The sequence below is a fragment of the Arachis hypogaea genome, chromosome 17 (assembly GCF_003086295.3).
Source record: "Arachis hypogaea cultivar Tifrunner chromosome 17, arahy.Tifrunner.gnm2.J5K5, whole genome shotgun sequence".
NCBI lineage: Eukaryota > Viridiplantae > Streptophyta > Magnoliopsida > Fabales > Fabaceae > Arachis > Arachis hypogaea.
This window is the reverse complement of record NC_092052.1, coordinates 15,423,207-15,447,702: the sequence shown is the minus strand read 5'-3', so window position 1 is coordinate 15,447,702 and position 24,496 is coordinate 15,423,207. Positions and strand designations below refer to the sequence as shown.

The following is a 24,496-nucleotide window of genomic DNA, read 5'->3' as shown; positions in this document are numbered from 1 at the left end:
TGGAACGTAAACAATACACCCAAATCAATACAGAAAATACACCCAAAGTTCGGAGAAGTAACACTTACCACAATATCGGGGGGGGGGGGGGAGACAGTATATTTGTTCTTTAAACCTCTTTTCATTTTTTTTGTTGAGGATGAGGCAGATGGCAGATACAATCTAGAAATATATGCCAAAATCAATTTTACATTAATAAGCATTGTAATTGACTTTGGTGTAAAAAGATTAATGTTATTCTAATATTACCTGAGATTCTATATCACTTTTTGCCTGTAGGGAGGCAAGGTGCATTCTCATCAAAATGTATTCTCCTTGGCCAATCAGAGTGCACATTTCCTCATACTCATTAGTATTGCCATCTGCATCTTCCTTCAGTCTCGTCCCCCAGATGTAGCACTTTTGTTTCATATCATCTGGAATTTGATTCATTCCCCCAGGAGTTTCAAACTTTGCAGAACTTTCTCCCCCAGTCTCCCTCTGAATTTGTGGACTTGTGTTTTTTCCCTTCGCCGCGCTGCTTGCTATTCTTTGGACCAAACTGTCCAATTGTTCTATCAAATTTGCAGCTTCTGGAGATTTTTTCCTTTCTGTCTCCTGCGTTGACGCCCCCTCCTGGCTTGAATCAGTCAATCCAAGGCTGAATGATGGCACCCCTGGATCTGTTTTAGGAACATAGGATGCTGTCCGTGCCATCATCAACAGGGCAGCAGCGTCTTCTGCGTCTGGATGACTGCGTCATCATGTATAAGAATAAGAATAAGAATAAGAATATACGGATGATAAGCAAAGATTGATTTTAGTCTGATGAACTTACATTTTAGTTGGAGCTGGGGGAACCGTGGGTGTGGTCTCTTGAAGTTGTTTGGGGGTTTCAGGAGTGCTGCACAGTTACAAAAAATTAATCACGGCGTAAAAGAAACTAATCAGGAACAATATACACCCAAACTGTTAGCTAATATACACCCAAACTCTAAACAAATATACACTCAATACTATTTCTTACGTTTCTGTAGTCCCTTCAATCTGTAGCATAGGGGTTGGTTCAAAATCTGTCTCAGTGGTTGTTTGGGATGCCGGCACAAAAACCTGAATCGGGACTCTAAACAAGAAGAAAAATGAAAGGTTAACAACGCCTTTGAAAATAATAAGGTTATAAGGTTGAAATATTATTGGAAAACTCACACTGCAAGCGCTTCCGACGGTGTCTGTTCCCTCACAACCATCATATTCAAATCAGACGGACTCAACCTAGAATACACCCAAAGAAATTCAAGAAATACACCCGAACAATTCAAAAAGAAGACAGGCTTTGTTTTTTTGAGAACTTACATACTTGCAGTTTTTGCTTTTTTTTCCTGCCTTTTTTTTCTTGAATAAAATAATAAAGGGCTTTTTTTTCTAAAAAAAATATATACAGAATTAGAAGTAGAAGGGTAATAGAAGAACAAAAGTAACGGTTATTTGAAAGAGAAATTACATGCTCTGTGACAGCTGGTTTACACTACTCTGTTCTGTGTGTCCTTGAGAGGAAGGACTATCACTTCCCAAGTTCACAGCCGGTATTCTATAACAGATTTCATGTTATTCAGACAAAATAAGATACAGGTATAAAATGAATGCACAAGATACAACCAACCGAATGGACAATATACACCCAACACAACAAACTTAATATTCCAACTTATTAAACAACATACACCCAACTTGATCCACACAATACACCCAAATGGTTCCACAAGATACACCCAAATCATGATAACAAGATTTTATTAAATAATAAAGCTTCTTACGTTTCAGACGACACATAGTGACCTTCTGTCGATCGCAGGTCAGGTTGGTTCTCCCTGCGAAAAAAGAAACAATTATTAGCATACAAAACACAACAAAATATGAAATAGACAGCCCAGCAAGACATACCCCTCTACAGCAGATTTATCAACGTTTTGCCCTAGCCATTCATCCAGTTCGTCACTTGATATTTCATATGTCTCACTACATTCATAAAAGAAGATGTTAACAAAAATAATTACGACGATAGACGGTAATATAGCTTACGAGGTACTGTACCCGTCAAAGTATTGGTCTTCTTTAGGAGGTGAATCCTCCACGACAACTTTTTTCTTTTTTGGTTGTGTTCTGGGTGGAAAAAAAAGAGTACCAATCAGAAATAAAAAATTAATTTTATCACAGAATATTATGCAAAGAAGTGCTTACTTTTTTGTTGTTGTTTTTGTTTTTTTCTTTTTCTTCTCCTTCTCTGCAGGTGATGATTCTTCGCTCCTATAAGTTAATAATAGACACTTCAGTTAATACACGAAATCTTTATAATGAAGCCAAAAGAAAGGAGTAATAATTTCAGGACATTACTCATCACTTGGTTCAGATTCAGATTCTGAATCAGAATCTGACTCCTCTTGCCTCTGCTTTCTTTTTCTGGAGTCCATTCTGGAAGGCAAAGAATGATTATTTAGAACATACTAAAAATACACCCAACGTGATCAACAAAATACACCCAACTCGAAAAAGAAATTACACCCAAGTATGGTACTTACTTTTCCCCTTTTTGATGGGGTATTTTCTTGCTGAATCCTCTGAGTCTTGTTGAGTCTCAGACTCAGAGGTAGAAGTGTCACTGTCAGTAGCTGTTTCTGTCTCCGAAGACGATGTTGGACTCGCCTTCCTTTTTTTTGTTTTTTTGATTTCTTGTTTTTTTTCTTTTTTTCTTTTTTTTTCATTTTTTCTCTTGCTCTTGTCTCCGCCATCTTCACAATCCCCTGAAACATGAGATATTTTAGCTAGCAGCATTCAGGTAAATAAAATACAAGCAACATATTATGTTTACTTACCAAAATTTTTCTCTTTCTGCAGTCATTCTTTCCACCAACTGCTCCTTAGTCCAGTTGGCAATCCAAGGCTTTGGTGGTCTTTCAGCCCTCTTCTTGCCTTTGTTTTCAAAAAGATGAAAGTATATTATCATGAGGGCAAAGAGGCAGCCATCAATTGCCTTCTTCTTCTTCTCCTGGTAGTCTGTGATGCCCTTGATCAAGAAGGTCAAAACATGCCCCCCCAATTTCTCTCCGATATGCCGTCCATCTTAAAAATTGGGGCGAGGTGCACGGGCGATATTTTGTTTATCGTCGTTGGAAAAAGGAACGCCATCTGTATGTAGAGGATGAATATCCTCTTGAACATCAGGCGTTCCTCTTCGCTGCCAACGCCTATTTCCATCATTTCATCGGTAAGACTTTTGAAGGTCTTACCCTGGAATCTTCTATAAATTATTTTGTCATCATCAGAAAGTTGCTTATACTCAACTTTCTCAGGAAACAGATTTCCTACAAAAAAGAAAACGACAAAGTATCAAAATCGGTTCAAAAACACCCAAGCATCAACCTTAAATACACCCAAGCATGAACTTAATATACACCTATAATTTTGAGCTAGTTACCTGTTCCATTGATGCCAAGCGCATCACCTATTGTCTTTGGTGTTATTTGGAAAGAACCATATCCTGTCTTCAGTCTGTTCTCCCCAAGTTTGAAGTTGTTTGCCAGTTCCCTTAAGAGTTGGTGATCCACCCTTAGAGGTGGGACGTGCATCAACCCACCAAATCCGAGATCCCTGACAATTGCCTTCTTCTCCTCAGTCATGTTTCTGAACTTATCACTCAGGAGATGTGTGGCACACTTAAGGTCTTTCGTTTGGTTTCTTGCTGCCATTTTATCTGAAACGAAAAATACACCCAAAGATATCAGTAAGATACACCCATATATAAGAGTCAGATACACCCATTAATAACAGTAAGATACACCCACAGATATGATTCAGATACACTCATTGATAACAGTGAGATACACCCATAGATATGATTCAGATAAATCCATATATATCAGTCAGGTATCACTCAAACATGCTTTAATATCAAATTAATTAAGATATCAGTAAGATACACGCATATATGAGTCAGATACACCCATTGATAACAGTGAGATACACCCATATGTAAGAATCAGATACACCCATTGATAACAATGAGATAGATATTATTCAGATACATTCATATATATCAGTCAGATATCAGTCAAATATGCTTCAATATCAAGCCACATTACAAGTTCAAGCAGTATACACCCCCCAATCTACGGAATAAACCCCCAAAAATCAACAACAGTAGCAGGAGAACTTAGAACAAGAACATAGAACGATGTAGAACTTAGAAGAACGACGTAGAACTTAGAACAGTGTAGCAAAGAAGCAAGAATAATAGCCCAGTAAACCCTAGAAGAACGACGTAGAAGAAAAGTAGAATATACAGTAATCTTAATGAACTTACGTTGAGTGTTGTTGCTTTGTTTTCTCTTCAGATTCTTCACGGAGAGTTTGATGTTGTTTTGATGGAGGTTTCGAACAAGATTTGTATATTTTGAACTTTGATTTTTGCTCGAAAATGGGAGCGTTTCCTTGTTTTCGAAGCGTTTTGAGAAGTGGAAGAAGTGGAGGAAGTGGAAGAGTCTGCCATACGTAACCGTTTGTGTTGAGCGCGTGATTTTGACGCGCCATGTTATGCTTCGTTATGCGCGTGTCTTCGATTTGGGCTGGGCCAACTTGGATGCTTGTAAACTTGTATGTGTAGCAGGCCCGTTATTATTATTATTATTATTATTATTATTATTATTATTATTATTATTATTATTATTATTATTATTTTAAGGTTTAATACCCCACATGTAGATAGCATATGCTATATTATTAAAAGTTGTGTGAACAAGCTAAGCTAAGTATTCCGAAGAACTTGTTAAAAATATAAAAAGAAATATATATATATTGAGTTTAAGGATAATAATAATAATAATAATAATAATAATAATATAATTGTAACATATCTTTACAAATAAACAAAATAAATAAGACAATAATATATTTTGTTAATTAAAATTTATGATGGATGCATGAACATTGACACAAGTAGAGAGATATGCAACACAAGTACACAACACAACATAAGACATAAGGTAAAGAAATGTTTAGATAAATTATAATAATATATGATATTATAAATTAATTTTTTAAATATTTTTAATTATATAAAATATTTTAGATAATTTTTTGTACATACTAATTCAAATATAATCACGAATAATATTGAATATATTAATACGTAATTATATTTAAATATATTTAAAAAAATATTTTTAAATTTCATTAAAACACAATTAATTAAATATATATCGAATGGATATTAAATATAAGTTATATTTAAAATGTATCCTATACCTAAACATATAATAACTTAACGAAGTACTTATATTTAATAAATTAAAATAAAGAATCTTATTAGGTGGCTGATATTTTTGGACGTATAACACCAAACATCCTCAAATTAAATTCTTAACAAATAAAACAATTATGGTAAAAATAACAAACAAACAAAAAATGGAGCAAAACCTGGAACTATATATTATTTATTTAATTTTGATATAAGATGTATGATAAAGATGTACAAACAATAATAATTTATGCGTGAATATTTTTTATGGATCTCTATACAAATTCTGTAGAATAGATGTGGGTATAAATTATATTTTTTTTTATAAAATAATTAAAAGCATTTTATTATTTCTTAGTCGTAATTCTAAACAAAGCGTAATAATTAGTTATGACTACAATTTATTATACGGTATTATTCTCGGATGAGGAGGAGAATAGTTCTAAATTCTAAGATTTAAAAGCAAGTGAGTTAAGTATTTAGTTATGTGGTTTACAAAAATGAGTTCTCCTTTTCGATTTAATTCTATAGTTGCCAAAACTTGTAAGGACATAGTAAAGTTGAACACTTTTTCCGCTTCGGAAGTTTTAATGGGTTTGCTATGGACCCCTAAACAGTCGCATAACAACATCAACTTTGGTTGCACCAACATTGTCGTTACTTTTTACTCCTTTTTCTTCTTCTTCTTCTTCTTGTTCTCTGCTTTCTTAGCAGAGGTTACCCGCGCCTTATCTTTTTACAATAAAACCAAATTTGACTTGTATCTTTGGTGGGGCTGGTTTATAACTTCGACGGTTTTTGCTTTCGCGGTTGTCCTCTTGGCGATGGCGGTGGCTGTAGAGTTTAATATGCACTTGAAAACGAATGTGACATGTCATAGTCGCTTTCTTTCTTCTCTTTTGAACTATAATCTTGACTTTGTTAAATTTCTTCCTTAACTCTTCCTTATTCTTATTTTATTTCTTCTTATTGTTTATCCTGCATTTCTCTTCTTCCTTTTTTTAATTAGGTTAACAGTATCGTTAGTTATCCTTAGATTATATTAGATATATTATAAAGATATGAATAATATTTTATCGTGTTTTTATTCAAATACAATTACAAGCAATAAACTTGCAATACTACATCATTTTTCTAATGTATGTTCATCTTTTATTTATTTATGAAAAAAAATTTAAATTTCAGAAATTTTAGTTTATATTTATCAATATTTTTAGTTCACAATTCAATATATCTTTAATTTAATTAGTAATTTAATATCATACTTTTAAGTTAATATTTTTAAATATTATTGATAAATTACTTAAAAAAATTATTATATTGATAATATAATATTACTTTTAAAAAAATGGATACGTACATTAATTTTAGGCATGGTAAAAATCACTTTATTAATTTAGTCATTATTTTACATAGTCAATTTTAAGTTTTAAATTCAAGTTTACAATTTAACGAACGAATATAATAATTTAATTTCATTCCAAAATATCTTTTGATTTATTTTAGAATATTCTTGGCACGCGCATATATATATAAAGAAATTTAGAATTACTTTACAAACATAATCAATAATGGACTCATCTTGAGTAATGAACTGCAAATTTCTTAAGCAGTAAGTACAGTTAGCAGATTTAACTATATTTGTTGGCATTCTCATATATGCGATGGTGTAATGAACTGCAAAGAAGGATAGCAAATAACTACGATAGTTATTCTTTGACCAGAAGTCATCTTGTTCAAATTTCTTACAAATGTTCCTGTATGTGAAGTTTCCATTTGAGATAAGAAACTCAACATTAACATTTAAGATGAAACAGTGTGTGAAAACTGAAAAGATAGATAAAGATATGTTAATGATGAATTTCAATTAGACCATTCTAAATTCTGTACGAGAAAGGATAAATACAGTTTCCTTGTTCAGCATATAGGCTTTCTCAAATAATATTATGAAGTTTCCTTTTCAATCAAACATTTAATAGATTGTGGCCATTTAATTAAGCATTTGTGATTGATTTTATCTCTTGAGTAAGGTGTAAGTTATCCTTGATTTTTGGAACCTCGTGGCTGTGCAATCACTAATATAAACACACTCTTGCTCGAGTTTGGATCCAAATTATCATTAGTAAAACATGAAAAATGCTATTTGTACACCAAAATCAGCCATTAAAATCAGCCACCAATGTATTTGTATATAAATACATGTGTGATTTATTTTATTTTTAATGTGTATTTATATTTTAGCATGTATTTTATACTAGTGGTTGATTTTGGTGACTGATTTTGGTGTACACGTAGCCCTGTAAAACATAGTAATTTTTTACTTGCCACTTTGTAGAAAAATGAAAAATACAAGCAAAGAGAACTTGGTTAAGGGTGATGCTCTACACATTGCCGTCATCGATTGTGTTGTGTGTGCAAGTCTTTCATGATTGTGATACAGTGACTTACCAGTGGAAAATGAAAATTATCTGTGCATGCATGACAAGTTGACAACCACATTATCAGAACAACGCATAATTGTTAACACTTAACACACTCAAGAGTCTCTTGTATAAGTACTCAAATGTTGAGCAGAATATATAATAGCGTTATTCATTGCCTCTAGCCACATTATATTTTGCAGTTGGTTCTGTTCACTAACAAGTTGAAATCTTGGAACATTTTTTGTGTTGCCTTTTTTACTTAATTGACGTCATCCATATACATAAGAATTAATTTACAAAGAATAGGGTTTTGGTGATTCCCACTCTCTTTTTCAAAGAATAAATATGCTAATAATCACATTCTATTTGATCTGCACCAATCTCATTTATGCATGTTTTTGCAGTTTCTTGCCAATAGTTCCAAGTAAGAAGGCAATAATAATCCATCATAAAAGGTAGGTATGTAGATCAAACAAGCAGCAAAAAAGAAGCAAGTATACCTCAAAAACCGTTATGGATTATGAACAAAATGAATGAAACGTATGTAAACAATGGGAATTTATTACCACGAGTTTTTGCAAGAAATTAAAATGTACGTACAGATAGACAGATAGAGTAGGTAAAAAGAGATATAGAGAGTGTAGCTAGTTTAATTTGGTGCTTAACCAGCTGGTCTTGCATTATTCAACGTAACAAAGGTTCAGAAGCTAGGCTCTGCTGCCCACTTGGTGATGTCTTTCTTGCCAAAAGCTTGTGAAGGACAACACTCAATCTCCCACTCATTGCGCTGCATAAACAGCAGCATTCAACAAAGGCTCAGAAGATACGCCCTGCTGCTGATCACTTGGTTTCTTTCGTGCCAAAAGCTTGAGAAGGACAACAGTCAAATTGTATAGAGCAGCACTCTTATCGTTCAATTTGCCGCTCACTGCGTATCTGCATTAATAGTAACATAAAAGGAATATGGAATTGGTTGGCACAAGGGAATAACATGAAGCATGTCAATTGATATGACCAAGAACTTACTCTTCTGCTGCATCGTAGCTAGAGGTTTCTTTTAGTTCATCAACAGGTGGGAGAGTTCCATCTTGAATTGGCTTCACTTGGGCAGTTCTTGGAGCTTGATTTGAGGATCCTATTGAATCAAGAATTATCATCACAATGTAGCAACTTAAATTGAATCAAGAATTTCATGCAAAAATTCACTCACTATCGGGAAGGAGTGGAAGATGTTGACGGTGGCCTAAGTCAGCTTCTTGCTGAGGATCAACCTGTTGAATCACTTGAATGCCATCGCCGCCTCGGGCTGCTACGTTGCCACGGCCACCTCGACCTGCTCCGGTGCCACGGCCACCTCGACCTGCTCCGCTGCCACGGCCACCTCGACCTGCTCCGTTGCCACCGTCACCTCGACCTGCTCCGCTACCATCGTCACCTCGACCTGCTCCGTTGCCACCGACACCTCGACCTGCTCCGTTGCCACCGTCACCTCGACCTGCTCCGCCGCCACCGTCACCTCGACCTGCTCCGCCCCCACCGACACCTCGACCTGCTCCGTTGCCACCGTCACCTCGACCTGCTCCGTTGCCACCGTCACCTCGACCTGCTCCGCCGCCACCGCCACCGCCCTGTGGCTGTTCATGCAGCTGGAGCCCCATCGGAATCGAATGCACCTGAGGTGGTGGCCCATGGAACCGAAGCCAGAGCCGTCGAAGGACGTATATGAAGATACCAAAGAGAACCACACCTCCAACCTGGAGAACCCTGAGCACTACCTGGTTCATGATTGAAGAAACAGAGAAAGATCGAAGAAATGGAATGAGAATGAATTGGAGAAGAGAGAGAGAAATCAGAATTATTTCAAGAGAGCGCAAAATACACAGACTCTGACTCCACTATCACCTTATATACTAGTACTACTTCATTCTCATCAATAACCAATCATAAAATATCTCCAACTAACTTTCCCGCCAAGCTTAACAAACTAACCAATTTCCTCTGTCTTCTTTCTTTTCTTAATTCTTTATTATTTCCAAATTCCTTGGCTTCAATTATTTTGTCTTCATAACTCTGCTTACAAACTGGCCTCTAGTTTAACTGAGGGGATAATTTTGTAAAATTAAATTTAAAGGTTAATTAGAGTCAAAATTTTTTGTTTTGTTTTTGAATTTTCTTTTGTTATTTTCATACAATAATAATATATTCTTTAATTTTTTTATTGAAATTGATTTTTTTAAAATATAAATTAAAATTTTATCTTTTTTTTTTATATACCCAACCTTACTTTTATTCTTTTAATTATATAACGAGTGTTTTTACTTAATTTGTTTTTTTTTTGTCTTTGCAACAAAATTATCTTTTACCGTAATAATTTATAATGCATCACCTCCATCATGTTCTATCTCAAGTTGTTTTATTGATTCAGGTGTTAGTTATATATGGATGTAAGAGTTTAATACAGTTAAAATAATAAACTTTATTTTACTGAAAGATGGTTAGATCTTCTTATATATTATAATCAACATAATAAAATGTTGGTGAAATTATATTTCATAGAAAAACTGAATTTATTATTGAGCTAAATGTGGTTATTCTTGTCTTGTCGTATTATATGGCTAACAAATGATGAAATTTATTTAAAAAGAGAAAAGTCTGAATTTGCATGGATTACATATTAAATCTGATCAAACTATTTTCGCTAGTTATTTTTATAAAAATGATTCTAATGTATATGAATCTAAAGTCTAGAATTGAATATTATAGATATTATTAAAATAACTTAATTATAATACTAGAATTTGATTTTAGATTAAAAAAAATTTAAAAGTTGATCTCATGTTATTAGTTAAGTCTATTTAATTTAGATATATAATATTTAATTTATTAATTTTTAATTTTATATTTTTATTAGTGTATTTTATCAGTAATATATCCAAATAATTTAGTAAAAAATACTACTAATATGATAATATATCATATAATTTTGATATATTTTTAATCCACCAATAATTAAAAATTAAATTATTTAAAATAATAATATTATTTCTTTGTCAATAATAATAAACATGTATAAGAAAAAAATATTTTTAAATACAGTGTTCTGTATAACACTTTACGCATATTAATATATTATATAATATTAAAGTTTAATTACTCTGTTGGTTCCTATAGTTTTGCGAAATTTTTAATTAGGTCCCTATATTTTTTTTCCTTTTAATTGAGTCATTGCACCAAATTTTTTTTTAATTAGGTCCCTACACTTTTTTTTCCCTTTTATTTAGGTCCTTATACCAATTCCTTTTTAGTTAGGTCCTTATAAATTAAGCCAATTACTACTAAGAGGGACTTAATTGAAAAAAAAAATTAGTGCAGGGACCTAATTAAAAAGAGAAAAAGTATAGGGACCTAATTGAAAATTTTACGAAACTATAGGGACCAACATAGTAATTAAACCTAATATTAATAACTAATGTTATTTAATAAATATAGATATTAATATATTATTATGAAAAAGATAATATTTATATATTATTAAAATTAAAATATGTATATTAATATTTCAAATCAATTAACAGCAGGAATATATATAATTATATTATTAGAAAAAAATAATATTTTAATTTATATTAATTATATTATATATAAATAATACAAATTATACTACAATTGTACATAATTATTTGTTCTTAAACTAAAGATCAAATTATTATATCAGTAATTAATAATTTATTTTTTAATTTTAACAATATTATAGTTAAATACATATACTCTAATTAAAGGAATTAGTCTATTAATCATAATTTATTTTTTTAAGGGAATTAGTTTATTATAGGTAATTAGTTTGAGATTTTATTTTTTAATGTATTGATTTATTGGGTATGATTTTATTTTGATGTTTTTTATTATACCATTAATTAATAATTTTTATTCTAATATTAAAAGAACTATATTTACGAAAAGAATGTGAATATTATTATGTAATTATAAGCAAGATAATATTTATATGTTATTAAACTATTAATATTTTAAATTAATTAATGCTAACAATATATATGATGGTATTATTAGGAGAAATATAATATTTTAATTTATTACTAATTACAGTAAACGTAAATTATACAAATTATATTATAATTGTGAAAAACTATTTGTTTTTAAATTAGAGAATTAAATTAGTATATTATTAATTAATAATTTATTTTTAATTTTAAAAGTATTATAATTAATAATTTATTTTTTTTTCTAGCTATAGTATCTTTTAAGTTGCACGCATGCCATGACCTTGGGAGTTCAGCTCCGTTCAGGTCAGACACTTTGTAATAGCCTTTCCCTAAGACTTCAGAGATCTTATAAGGTCCCTTCTAGTTAGCAGTGAGCTTTCCTTCGCTCGACTTGTTTACTCTGATGTCATTCCTTATCAGGACCAAGTCGTTTGTGGAAAAACTTTTTTGTACGACCTTTTTGTTGTATCTGGCTGACATCCTTTGCTTTAACGCTGCTTCTCTTATTTGGGCTTGTTCTCAGACTTTTGGGAGGAATTCGAGTTCATCTTTATGGGCTACAACATTTCTTCTGCCCTCATCATAAAATCTCACCTTTGGACTTTGCTCAGTTACCTCTACTGGGATCATGGCTTCTATTCCATATGTAAGTCGGAAGGATATTTCTCCAGTCGTGGAATGAGGTGTTGTTCGATAGGCCTATAGGACTTGCGGGAGTTCTTCTGCCCAAGCTCCTTTTTCATCTTGCAGCTTTTTCTTTAACCAAGCTAATATGACTTTATTGGCTGCTTCAGCTTGCCCATTAGCTTGAAGATGTTCTACCGACGTGAACTGATGCTTGATCCTCAAACTTGTTATTCCTGAATGTAGAGTCGGTGAATTATGTACCATTATCTGTGGTAATGGAGTGAGAGACTCCGAACCGAGTAATGATATTATTGTATAGGAATTTCTGACTTCTTTGAGCTGTGATAGTAATTAATAGCTCTGCTCTATCCACTTAGTAAAGTAATCCACTTCCACAATTAGGTATTTAACATGTCTAGGCGCTTGAGGGAACGGTCTGAGTAGGTCCAACCCTTATTTCGCAAAAGGCCATTGAGAGGTTATACAGATGACCTCTTCGGGTGGAGCGATGTAAAAGTTGGCATGCATTTGGCAGGGTGGACACTTTCTAACAAAGTCAGTAGCATCCTTTTACAAAGTCGGCTAGAAGAAACCAGCTCGGATTACCTTTCTAGCCAGAGACCGTGCCCGAGGTGGTTTCCACAGATGCCATTATGTACTTCCTCCAAGACTTCTTCAGTTCTATCAGTCGGAACACATTTTAGTAAAGGTGCAGATACTCTCCTTCTATAGAGAACATTTTGTACCAAGGTGTAGTTCTGGGCTTTCCTCCAAACCCTCTTGGCTTCCTTTTGCTCCTCGGGAAGGATGTCGAATTTTAGATATTCGATAAAGGGAACCATCCATCCGAGGTTTAAGCCGAAAATGGATAGAACATCCAATTTATTATCTAACTTGATAACGGAGGGTTCTTTGAGGGTTTCTTGTATCAGGCTTCTGTTGTTTCCCCCAGGTTTGGTACTTGCCAATTTAAAAAGGGCATTTGCTTGGCTATTAAGTTTCCGAATTATATGTCGGACTTCAGTGTCTTTAAATTGTTGAAGATGTTTAAGCATTTTCTCTAAGTATCTCTTCATATTAGAGTCTTTTACTTAGTATTCTTCATTGATTTGTGAAGTTACTATATAGGAGTCACTGAAGATCACTACTTTGGTCGCTCCTACTTCTTTGGCAAGTTTTAGTCCTGCAATCAGGGCTTCATACTCGACCTGGTTGTTGGAAGCGGAAAACTCAAATTTCAAAGAAACTTCTATTTGAGTTCCTTCTTTATTGACCAGTATTATGCCCGCTCTACTTCTGACCTTATTGGAACCCATCTACATAGAGTTCCCAAGTCGTGGAGGTCTTAATCTGATCGCCTGTATATTTCTGCGAAAAAGTCGGTGAAGCATTGAGCTTTGATGGCTATCCGAGTTTCGTATCTTAGGTTGAACTCGGATAGCTCTATATCCCATTGCACCATCCGACCTGCTATGTCGGTCTTTTGGAGTATCTGCTTCATGGGTTGATTTGTCCAGACTCTTATGTTGTGTGCTTGGATGTAAGGTCAGAGTCTCTTAGATGCCATGATTAAGGCGTATGCAAATTTTTCTATTTTTTGGAACCTTAACTCTGGCCCTTGTAAGACTTTGCTAGTGAAATAAATTGGGTGTTGTCCAACCTCATCCTCCCGTATCAATGCTGATGCTACTGCCTTTTCAGCGACAGCTAGGTACAACACCAACTCTTGTCCCGCTTGTGGCCGGGTAAGGATGGGTGGTTCACTTAAGAATTTCTTAAATTCTTGAAAGGCCTCTTCGTATTCAAAGGTCTATTCAAATCGGCATCCTTTTCTAAGTAGTGAAAAAAGTGGCAAGGATCTCAAGGCTGATCCTACCAAAAATCTGGACAAGGCTGCGAGTCGGCCATTCAGTTGTTGGACTTCTTTTAAACAAGTTGGACTCCTCATCTCTAAGATTTCTCTACACTTATCAAGGTTAGCCTCAATCTCCCTTTGTGTGAGCATAAAACCTAGGAATTTTTCGGCCTCTACTGTGAAGGTGCATTTGATGGTATTTAGCCTCATCCCATGTCTTCTTATGGTGTCGAAGACTTGTGAGAGGTCGGATAGAAGGTTGGCCTCATCCTTGGTTTTTACTAACATGTTATCCACATATACCTTCATTAAGTTTCGGAGGTGAGGTGCAAACATCTTATTCATCAACCTTTGGTATGTGGCCCTTATATTTTTTAATCCAAAAGGCATGACCATGTAGTAGTAGTTTGCTCTGGGCGTGATGAACGATGTCTTCTCCTGATCCGACTTATACATCGGGATTTGATTGTATCCCGAGTACGCATCCATGAATGATAGGTACTGGTATCATGAGGAAGAATCCACCAAAGCATCAATATTGGGTAGGGGATATAGGTCTTTTGGACAAGCTTTGTTGAGGCCGGTGTAGTTGGTGCACGAAATTGAACTCCGCAAGTTTTGCACGGATAAACCGACAAGTGCAACAGGTCGTCCAAGTAATACCTTAGGTGAGTGAGGGTTGAATCCCATGGAGATTGTCGGATTGAGCAAGCAATGGATACCTTGTGGATCTTAGTCAGGCGATTAGAAAAGATCGTTGTTGTGAAAAACGCATAAAAATAGAATAAATAAAGTGTTATTGAATAGGTGTGAAATCAATGATATAAGAACGGTTGCGGTTCAATACTATCCCATCAAGGACTCACAAGAACCCATGTAGAATAGGGATGGCGGTCAAGTTACACTCTCAATTCATTAGGATGAAGAACGAAGATACATCTTAGAATGGAATCAAGCATAGATTGAAATAGAACAATGATATTATTAGTCCATAAGAATTATCAGAGCTCCTAACCTTAACCTAGTAGGTTCAGTTGCTCATACTGTATAATAATGTTTGAAAGTAAAAGTGGGGGAAGAAGATCCTAAACATGGTTGATCTTCTCCTATATATACTAATCTAATAACTAAGAAGTACAAAAATTTATGATAGAATAGACTAGAGGTGCGATGAGTACTTGGGCTGAGCTTGGCGTCCACTTGGAGGAATGGGCATTGAACGCCTATAAGGGGAGTGATTAGTGCTGCCTTGTGCTTGTTTTGGCCATTGAACGCCTACTAGGGGGGTGGTTGGCGTTCAACACTAGCTTTGGGGCTCCTTTAGGGCGTTGAACGCCAGCTAGGGGGTAGCTCCTTGGCATTTAATGCCCAGAATGGGCATACTTCTTTGAAGAAAAGTATAAACCATTATATATTTCTGGAATGCTCTAGAAGTTATCTTTCCAACGCCGTTGAGAACGCATCATTTGGACCTCTGTAGCTCCAGAAATGCTCGTTTGAATGTACGGAGGTCAGATCCTGACAGCTTCTGCTACGCTTTCCTTGCCTCTGAATCGGACTTTGCCAAAACTCTTCAATATCAGCCAGAAAATACCTAAAATCATCATAAAATACACAAACTCAAAGTAGAATCCAAAAATTTGGATTTTGCACTAAAACCTATGAAAATATAATAAAACTTAAACAAAATATGACAAAAACTATATGAAAATGATGCCAAAAAGCGTATAAAATATCCGCTTATTGGTGCACAAAATTGTGATCACACTTTTCACAACTCCGCACAACTAACCAGCAAGTGCACTGGGTTGTCCAAGTAATACCTTACGTGAGTAAGGGTCGATCCCACGGAGATTGTCGGCTTGAAGCAAGCTATGGTTATCTTGTAAATCTTAGTCAGGAGATTAATGATAAAAATGATTTTATTATGAAAAGTAAATAACATGAATTAAAAGGTACTTGTGATTCGGTAATGAGGAACAGGTTGAGGTTCTGGAGATGCTCTGTCGTCTGAATCTCTGCTTTCCTACTGCCTTCTTCTCCAAACACGCATGGCTTCCTTCAATGGCAAGCTGTATGATCCTCTCGGACGAAAAATACCAGGCACGGTCTCTGCACGGCTAATCAACTGTCGAATTTCTCGTCTCGGATGAAAAATACCAGGTACAGCTACTGCACAGCTAATCATCTGTCGGTTCTCACTAGTGTCGGAATAGGATCTCTCTATCCTTTTGCACACTGTCACTGTGCCCAACATTCGTGAGTTTGAAACTCCTCACAGTCATCCCCTCCCAGATCCTACTCGGAACACCACAGACAAGGTTTAGACTTTTCGGATCCCAGGAATGCTGCCAATTGGTTCTAGCCTTTACCACGAAGGTTCTGATCTCACGGACTCGGTCCGTGGATCAGAGACCCAAGAGATACGCACTCAAGCTATCGCCCAATGACTACATTGAGTTTAGATAGAATGGGAGTGGTTTTCAGGCACGTGTTCATAAATGTGAGAATAATGATGAGTGTCACGGATCATCATCTTCTCCAGATTGAAGTACGCGTGAGTTTCTTAGAATGGAATCAAGCGTGATTGAATAGAAAACAATAGTAATTGCATTAATCCATTGAAATACAGCAGAGCTCCTCACCCCCACCTATGGTGTTTAGAGACTCATGCCGTCAAAGATACAATATGGAATGTAAAAATGTCTATGAGTTTCAAAATAAATCTCTAAAAGTAGTTTTTATACTAAACTAGTAACTTAGGTTTACAGAAAATGAGTAACTAAGTGCAGATAGTGCAGAAATTCACTTCTGGGACCCACTTGGTGAGTGTTTGGGCTGAGCTTTCAATCTTCCACGTGCATATCCCCTACATTGGAGTTAAACGCCACCCTGGGTGCCAAAATGGGCGTTTAATGCCAAAAAGTATACCAGTTCTGGCGTTTTACGCCAGAAAGTTTATAGTTGGCGTTTAACGTCAGTTTGGGCCATCAAATCTCGGGAAAAAGATGGACTATTATATATTGCTGGAAAGCCCAAGATGTCTAATTTTTAACGCATTTGAGAGCGCGCCAATTGGGCTTCTGTAGCTCCAGAAAATCCATTTCGAGTGCAAAAGGGTCAGAATCCATCAGCATTTGCAGTCCTTTCTCAGCTTCTAAATCAGATTTTTGCTCAGGTCCCTTGGTATGCGAAATTGTTACTCAGATCTTTGAATTTGTAAAATTATTTGTTCGTTCTTTTCCCTGGCAATGGCACCAAAAACGGGTGCACAGAACCGTGGTCCAAACATAACTTCACAACTTCGCACATCTAACCAGCAAGTGCACTGGGTCGTCCAAGTAATAAACCTTACGTGAGTAAGGGTCGATCCCACGGAGATTGTTGGTATGAAGCAAGCTATAGTCATCTTGTAAATCTCAGTCAGGCGGATATTAAGTGGATATGGAATTTTCGAATATTAATTAATAAAGAAATAAACAGAAAAGATAGAAATACTTATGTAAATCATTGGTGAGAATTTCAGATAAGCGTATAGAGATGCGTTTGTTCCTTTGAACTTCTGCTTTTCCTGCTGTCTTCATCCAATCAATCCTACTCCTTTCCATGGCTGGCTTTATGTAAGGGCATCATCGTTGTTAATGGCTACATCCCATCCTCTCTGTGAAAATGGTCCGATGCGTTGTCACTGCATGGCTAATCATCTGGAGGTTCTCGATCATACTAGAATAGGATTCACCCTCCTTTTGCGTCTGTCACTACGCCCAGCACTCGTGAGTTTGAAGCTCATCACAGTCATTCAATCCCTGAATCCTACTCGGAATACCACAGACAAGGTTTAGACTTTTCAGATTCTCATGAATGCCGCCATCAATCTAGCTTATACCACGAAGATTCTGATTAAGAGATCCAAGAGATACTCATTCAATCTGAGGTAGAACGGTAGTGGTTGTCAGGCACGTGTTCATGGGGGAATGATGATGATTGTCACGTTCATCACATTCAGGTTGAAGTGCGAATGAATATCTTAGAAGCGGAATAAGTTGAATTGAATAGAAAAATAGTAGTACTTTGCATTAATTCATGAGGAACAGCAGAGCTCCACACCTTAATCTATGGAGTGTAGAAACTCTACCGTTGAAAATACATAAGTGATAAAGGTTCAGGCATGGCCGAGAGGCCAGCCCCCAAACGTGATCTCTATGATCCCAAAGATGAACTAAACAATCATAAGATGTCCAAAAGACTAGTAAAAAGTTCTATTTATACTAAACTAGTTACTAGGGTTTACAGAAATAAGTAATTGATGCATAAATCCACTTTCGGGGCCCACTTGGTGTGTGCTTGGGCTGAGCTTTAGCTTTCCACGTGCAGAGACTTCTTTTGGAGTTGAACGCCAGGTTGTAACGTGTTTCTGGCGTTCAACTCTGGTTTGTGACGTGTTTCTGGCGTTTAACTCCAGACCGCAGCGTAGAACTGGCGTTCAACGCCCTTTTGCGTCATCTAAACTCGAGCAAAGTATGGACTATTATATATTGCTGGAAAGCCCTGGATGTCTACTTTCCAACGCAATTAGAAGTGTGCCAGTTTGAGTTCTGTAGCTCCAGAAAATCCACTTTGAGTGCAGGGAGGTCAGAATCCAACAGCATCAGCAGTCCTTCTTCAACCTCTGAATCTGATTTTTGCTCAACTCCCTCAATTTCAGCCAGAAAACACCTGAAATTACAGAAAACACACAAACTCATAGTAAAGTCCAGAAATGTGAATTTATCATAAAAACTAATAAAAACATCCCTAAAAGTAACTAGATTCTACTAAAAACATACTAAAAACAATGCCAAAAAGCGTATAAATTATCCGCTCATCACAACACCAAACTTAAATTGTTGCTTGTCCCCAAGTAACTGAAAATCAAATAGGATAAAAAAAATAGAATATACTATAAATTCCAAACTATCAATGAAACATAGCTCCAATCAGATGAGCGGGACTTGTAGCTTTTTGCCTCTTGAATAGTTTTGGCATCTCACTTTATCCATTGAAGTTCGGAATGATTGGCATCTATAGGAACTCAGAGTTCAGATAGTGTTATTTATTCTCCTAGTTCAGTATGTTGATTCTTGAACACAGCTACTTTATGAGTCTTGGCCGTGGCCTTAAGCACTTTGTTTTCCAATATTACCACCGGATACATAAATGCCACAGACACATAATTGGGTGAACCTTTTCAGATTGTGACTCAGCTTTGCTAAAGTCCCCAATTAGAGGTGTCCAGGGTTCTTAAGCACACTCTTCTTTTGCTTTGGACCTCAACTTTAACCGCTCAGTCTCAAGTTTTCACTTGACACCTTCACGCCAGAAGCACATGGTTAGGGACAACTTGGTTTAGCTGCTTAGGCCAGGATTTTATTCCTTTAGGCCCTCCTATCCACTGATGCTCAAAGCCTTGGATCCTTTTTATTACCCTTGCCTTTTGGTTTTAAGGGCTTTTAGCTTTTTGCTCTTTCCTTTTGGTTTTAAGAGCTTTGGCTTTTTCTGCTTGCTTTTTCTCTCTTCTTTTTTTTTTTTCTGCAAGCTTTGTATTCACTGCTTTTTCTTGCTTCAAGAATCAATTTTATGATTTTTCAGATTATCAAATAACATGTCTCCTTGTCATCATTCTTTCAAGAGCCAACATATTTAACATTCTTAAACAACAACTTCAAAAGACATATGCACTGTTCAAGCATTCATTCAGAAAACAAAAAGTGTTGTCACCACATCAATATAATTAAACTAAGTTCAAGGATAAATTCGAAACTCATGTACTTCTTGTTCTTTTGAATTAAAAACATTTTTCATTTAAGAGAGGTGATGGATTCATAGGACATTCATAACTTTAAGACATAGTTACTAAATACTAATGATCATGTAATAAGACACAAAACATAAACACACATATAGCATAAAGAAACGAAAAACAGATAAAAATAAGAACAAGGAATGAGTCCACCTTAGTGATGGTGGCGTTTCCTTCTTGAGGAACCAATGATGTACTTGAGCTCTTCTATGTCTCTTCCTTGTCTTTGTTGCTCCTCCCTCATTGCTCTTTGATCTTCTCTAATTTCATGAAGGATGATGGAGTGCTCTTGATGTTCCACCCTTAGTTGTCCCATGTTGGAACTCAGTTCTTCTAGGGAGGTGTTGATTTGCTCCCAAAAATTCTGTGGAGGAAAGTGCATTCCTTGAGGTATCTCAGGGATTTCTTGGTGATGAGCTTCCTTATGCGTTTCTTGGGCTCCATGAGTGGGCTCTCTTGCTTGCTCCATCCTTTTCTTAGTGATGGGCTTTTCTTCCTCAATGGGAATGTCTCCTTCTATGAAAGCTCCAGCTGAGTAACATAGATGGCAAATGAGATGAGGAAAAGCTAGCCTTGCCAAGGGGGAGGGCTTTTTGGCTATTTTTTAGAGTTCAAGGGAGATGATTTCATGAACTTCTACTTGCTTTCCAATCATGATGCTATGAATCATGATGGCCCGATCCACAGTAACTTCAGATCGGTTGCTAGTGCGGATGATGGAGCGTTGGATGAACTCCAACCACCCTCTAGCTATAGGCTTAAGGTCCAGTCTTCTTAGTTGAATCGGTTTGCCTTTTGAGTTAATCTTCCATTGAGCTCCTTCTACACATATGTCCATGAGGACTTGGTCCAACCTTTGATCAAAGTTGACTCTCCTTGTGTAGGGGCGTGCGTTCTCTTCCATGTTTGGCAAGTTGAACGCCAACCTCACATTTTTCGGACTAAAATCTAAGTATTTCCCCCAAACGATAGTGATATAATTCTTTGGGTTCGGGTTCTTACTTTGATCATGGTTCCTAGTGATCCATGCATTAGTATAGAACTCTTGAACCATTAGGATGCCGACTTGTTGGATGGGGTTTGTTAGAACTTCTCAACCTCTTCTTTGGATTTCATGTCGGATCTCCAGATACTCATTTCTCTTGAGTTTGAAAGGGACCTCGGGGATCACCTTCTTCTTGGCCACAACATCATAGAAGTGGTCTTGATGGGCTTTGGAGATGAATCTTTCCATCTCCCATGACTCGGAGGTGGAAGCTTTTGCCTTCCCTTTCCCTTTTCTAGAGGATTCTCCGGTCTTAGGTGCCATCAATGGTAATGGAAAAACAAAAAAGCTTATGCTTTTACCACACCAAACTTAGAATATTGCTCGCCCTCGAGCAAGAAAAGAAAGAAGAGGAGAAGAAGAAGAAGAAAATATGGAGGAGCAGGGGAGATGTGTATTCGGCCAAGGTGTAGAAGAGGGGGTTATGTTGTGTGAAAATGAAGAAGAATGGAAGGCTTTATATAGGGAAGGGAGGGTGGGTAAGGTTCGGCCATATGGGGTGGGTTTGGGTGGGAAAGTGATTTTGAATTTTGAAGGTAGGTGGAGTTTATGAGGTAGGTTTATGGGGAAGAGTAGATGAACATTGAGAAGAGGGAAGAGTATGAGTGGAGGTAGGTGGGGATCTTGTGGGGTCCACAGATGCTGAGATGATCCTGTGGGATCCACAGATCCTGAGGTGTCAAGGAATTGCATCCCTGCACCAATTAGGCATGTAAAATGCCTTTGCATGTAATTCTGGCGTTTAAACGCCGAATTGATGCTTGTTCTGGGCATTCAGCGCCCAGATGCAGCATGTTTCTGGCGTTGAACGCCAGCCAGATGCTTCTTACTAGCGTTCAGCGCCAGCTTTCCTCATTGTGCATTTCTGGCGTTTGAACGCCAGGATGCTGATTGTTTTGGGCGTTCAACGCCAGAACCATGCTCTGTTCTGGCGTTGAACGCCAACCAGATGCTTCTTACTGGCGTTTAAACGCCAGTAAGCTCTCCTCTAGGGTGTTCTATTTTTCAATGCTATTTTTCATTCTGATTTTTTTTTGTGTAGTTTTTGTGACTCCACATGATCATGAACCTAATAAAACATGAAAGAACAATAAAATAAAAAATAAAATTAGATAAATAAAAATTGGGTTGCCTCCCAACAAGCGCTTCTTTAATGTCATTAGCTTGACATTGGGCTCTCATGGAGCCTCACAAATGTTCAGAGCATTGTTGAGACTTTCCAACACCAAACTTAGAGTTTGGTTGTGGTCTCCCAACACCAAACTTAGAGTTTGACTGTGGGGGCTCTTGTTGACTCTGTAGTGAGAGAAGCTTTTCATGCTTTCTCTCTATGGTTGCAGAGAGAGATCCTTGAGTTTTAAACACAAGGTTGTCCTCATTTAGTTGAAGGATTAATTCTCCTCTGTCCACATCAATCATAGCTCTTGCTGTGGCTAGGAAGGGTCTTCCAAGGATGATGGATTCATCCTCATCCTTCCCAGTATCTAGGACTATGAAATCAATAGGGATGTAAAGTCCTTCAACCTTTACTAATACGTCCTCTACTTGTCCATAAGCCTGTTTTCTTGAATTGTCTGCCATCTCTAATGAGATTCTAACAGCTTGCACCCCAAAGATTCCCAGTTTCTCTATTACAGAGAGGGTCATGAGGTTTATCCCTGAACCAAGCTCACACAGAGCCTTAAAGATCATGGTGCCTATGGTACAAGGTATTAGGAACTTTCCAAGATCCTGTTTCTTCTGAGGCAATCTCAGTTGCTCCAGATCACTCAGTTCATTGGTGAACAAGGGAGATTCATCTTCCCAAGTCTCATTACCAAATAAACTGGCATTCAGCTTCATGATTGTACCAAGGTACTTGGCAACTTTCTCTTCAGTAACATCCTCATTCTCTTCAGAAGAAGAATACTCATCAGAGCTCATGAATGGCATAAGGAGGTTCAATGGAATCTCTATGGTCTCTAGTTGAGCCTCAGACTCCTTTGGTTCCTCAAAGGAAAACTCCTTGTTGATCACTGGACGTCCCAGGAGGTCTTCCTCCTTGGGATTCACGTCCTCCTCCTCTCTTATGGGTTCGGCCATGATTGCTATATCAATGGCCTTGCATTCTCCTTTTGGATTTTCTTCTGTATTGCTTGGGAGAATACTAGGAGGAATTTCAGTGACCCTTTTACTCAGCTGGCCCACTTGTGCCTCCAAATTTCTGATGGAGGACCTTGTTTCATTCATGAAACTCAGAGTGGTCTTAGATAGATCAGAGACTAAGTTTGCTAAATTAGAGGTATTTTGTTCAGAGTTCTCTGTCTTTTGCTGAGTGGATGATGGAAAAGGTTTACTATTGTTAAAACCTGTTCCTTCCACCATTATTAAAGCCTTGTTGAGGCTTTTGTTGATCCTTTCATGAGAAATTTGGATGATTTCTCCATGATGAGTTATAGGTGTTTCCATAAGGTTCACCTAAGTAATTTACCTCTGCTATTGCAGGGTTATCAGGATCATAAGCCTCTTCTTCAGAAGGCGTCTCTTGAGTACTGTTGGATGCAGCTTGCATTCCATTCAGACTTTGAGAAATCATATTGACTTGCTGAGTCAATATTTTGTTCTGAGCCAATATGGTATTCAGAGTATCAATTTCAAGAACTCCCTTCTTCTGAGGCGTCCCATTGTTTACAGGATTCCTCTCAGAAGTGTACATGAACTGGTTATTAGCAACCATGTCAATGAGTTCCTGAGCTTCTGCAGGCATTTTCTTTAGGTGAATGGATCCACCTGCAGAGGTGTCCAATGACATCTTAGCTAATTCAGACAGGCAATCATAGAAAATATCCAGAATGGTCCATTCTGAAAGCATGTCAGAAGGACACTTTTTGGTCAGTTGCTTGTATCTCTCCCAAGCTTCATAAAGGGACTCACCTTCTTTTTGTTTGAAGGTTTGAACATCCACTCTAAGCTTGCTAAGCTTTTGAGGAGGAAAGAACTTGGCTAAGAAAGCCGTGACCAGCTTATCCCAAGAGTTCAGGCTATCCTTAGGTTGAGAGTCCAACCAGAGTCTAGCTCTGTCTCTTACAGCAAAAGGGAAAAGCATGAGCCTGTAGACTTCAGGATCTACTCCATTAGTCTTTACAGTATCACATATCTGCAAGAATTCAGTTAAGAACTGAAAAGGATCTTCAGATGGAAGTCCATGAAACTTGCAGTTTTGTTGCATTAGAGAAACTAGCTGAGGTTTCAGCTCAAAATTGTTTGCTCCAATGGTAGGGATAGAGATGCTTCTTCCGTGTAAATTGAAATTTGGTGCAGTAAAGTCACCAAGCATTCTCCTTGCATTATTATTATTTTCGGCTGCCATCTCCTTTTCTTGTTCGAAATTTTCAATAAGGTTGTCTCTGGATTGTTGTAATTTAGCTTCTCTTAGTTTCCTTTTTAGAGTCCTTTCA

The 24,496-nt window shown here is 36.6% G+C and overlaps 1 protein-coding gene and 1 non-coding gene across 2 annotated transcripts; one reads left to right on the top strand and one right to left on the bottom strand.

The window, feature by feature from the left end:
• Positions 1-12,922: 12,922 nt before the first annotated feature.
• Positions 12,923-13,396, bottom strand: LOC140180500 (uncharacterized). Its single transcript, XM_072221710.1, has one exon. The coding sequence runs from the start codon at positions 13,394-13,396 to the stop codon at positions 12,923-12,925; it is 474 nt and encodes a 157-aa protein (XP_072077811.1).
• Positions 13,397-23,904: 10,508 nt separating this feature from the next.
• Positions 23,905-24,012, top strand: LOC112768097 (small nucleolar RNA R71). The gene has a single exon (XR_003185535.1). It is a non-coding gene; the product is annotated as a small nucleolar RNA R71 (small nucleolar RNA).
• Positions 24,013-24,496: the final 484 nt, after the last annotated feature.

Coding starts and splice junctions, on each gene's coding strand:
- LOC140180500 (XM_072221710.1), bottom strand. CDS start 13,396: ATGAAGAGATACTTAGAGAAAATGCTTAAACATCTTCAACAATTTAAA.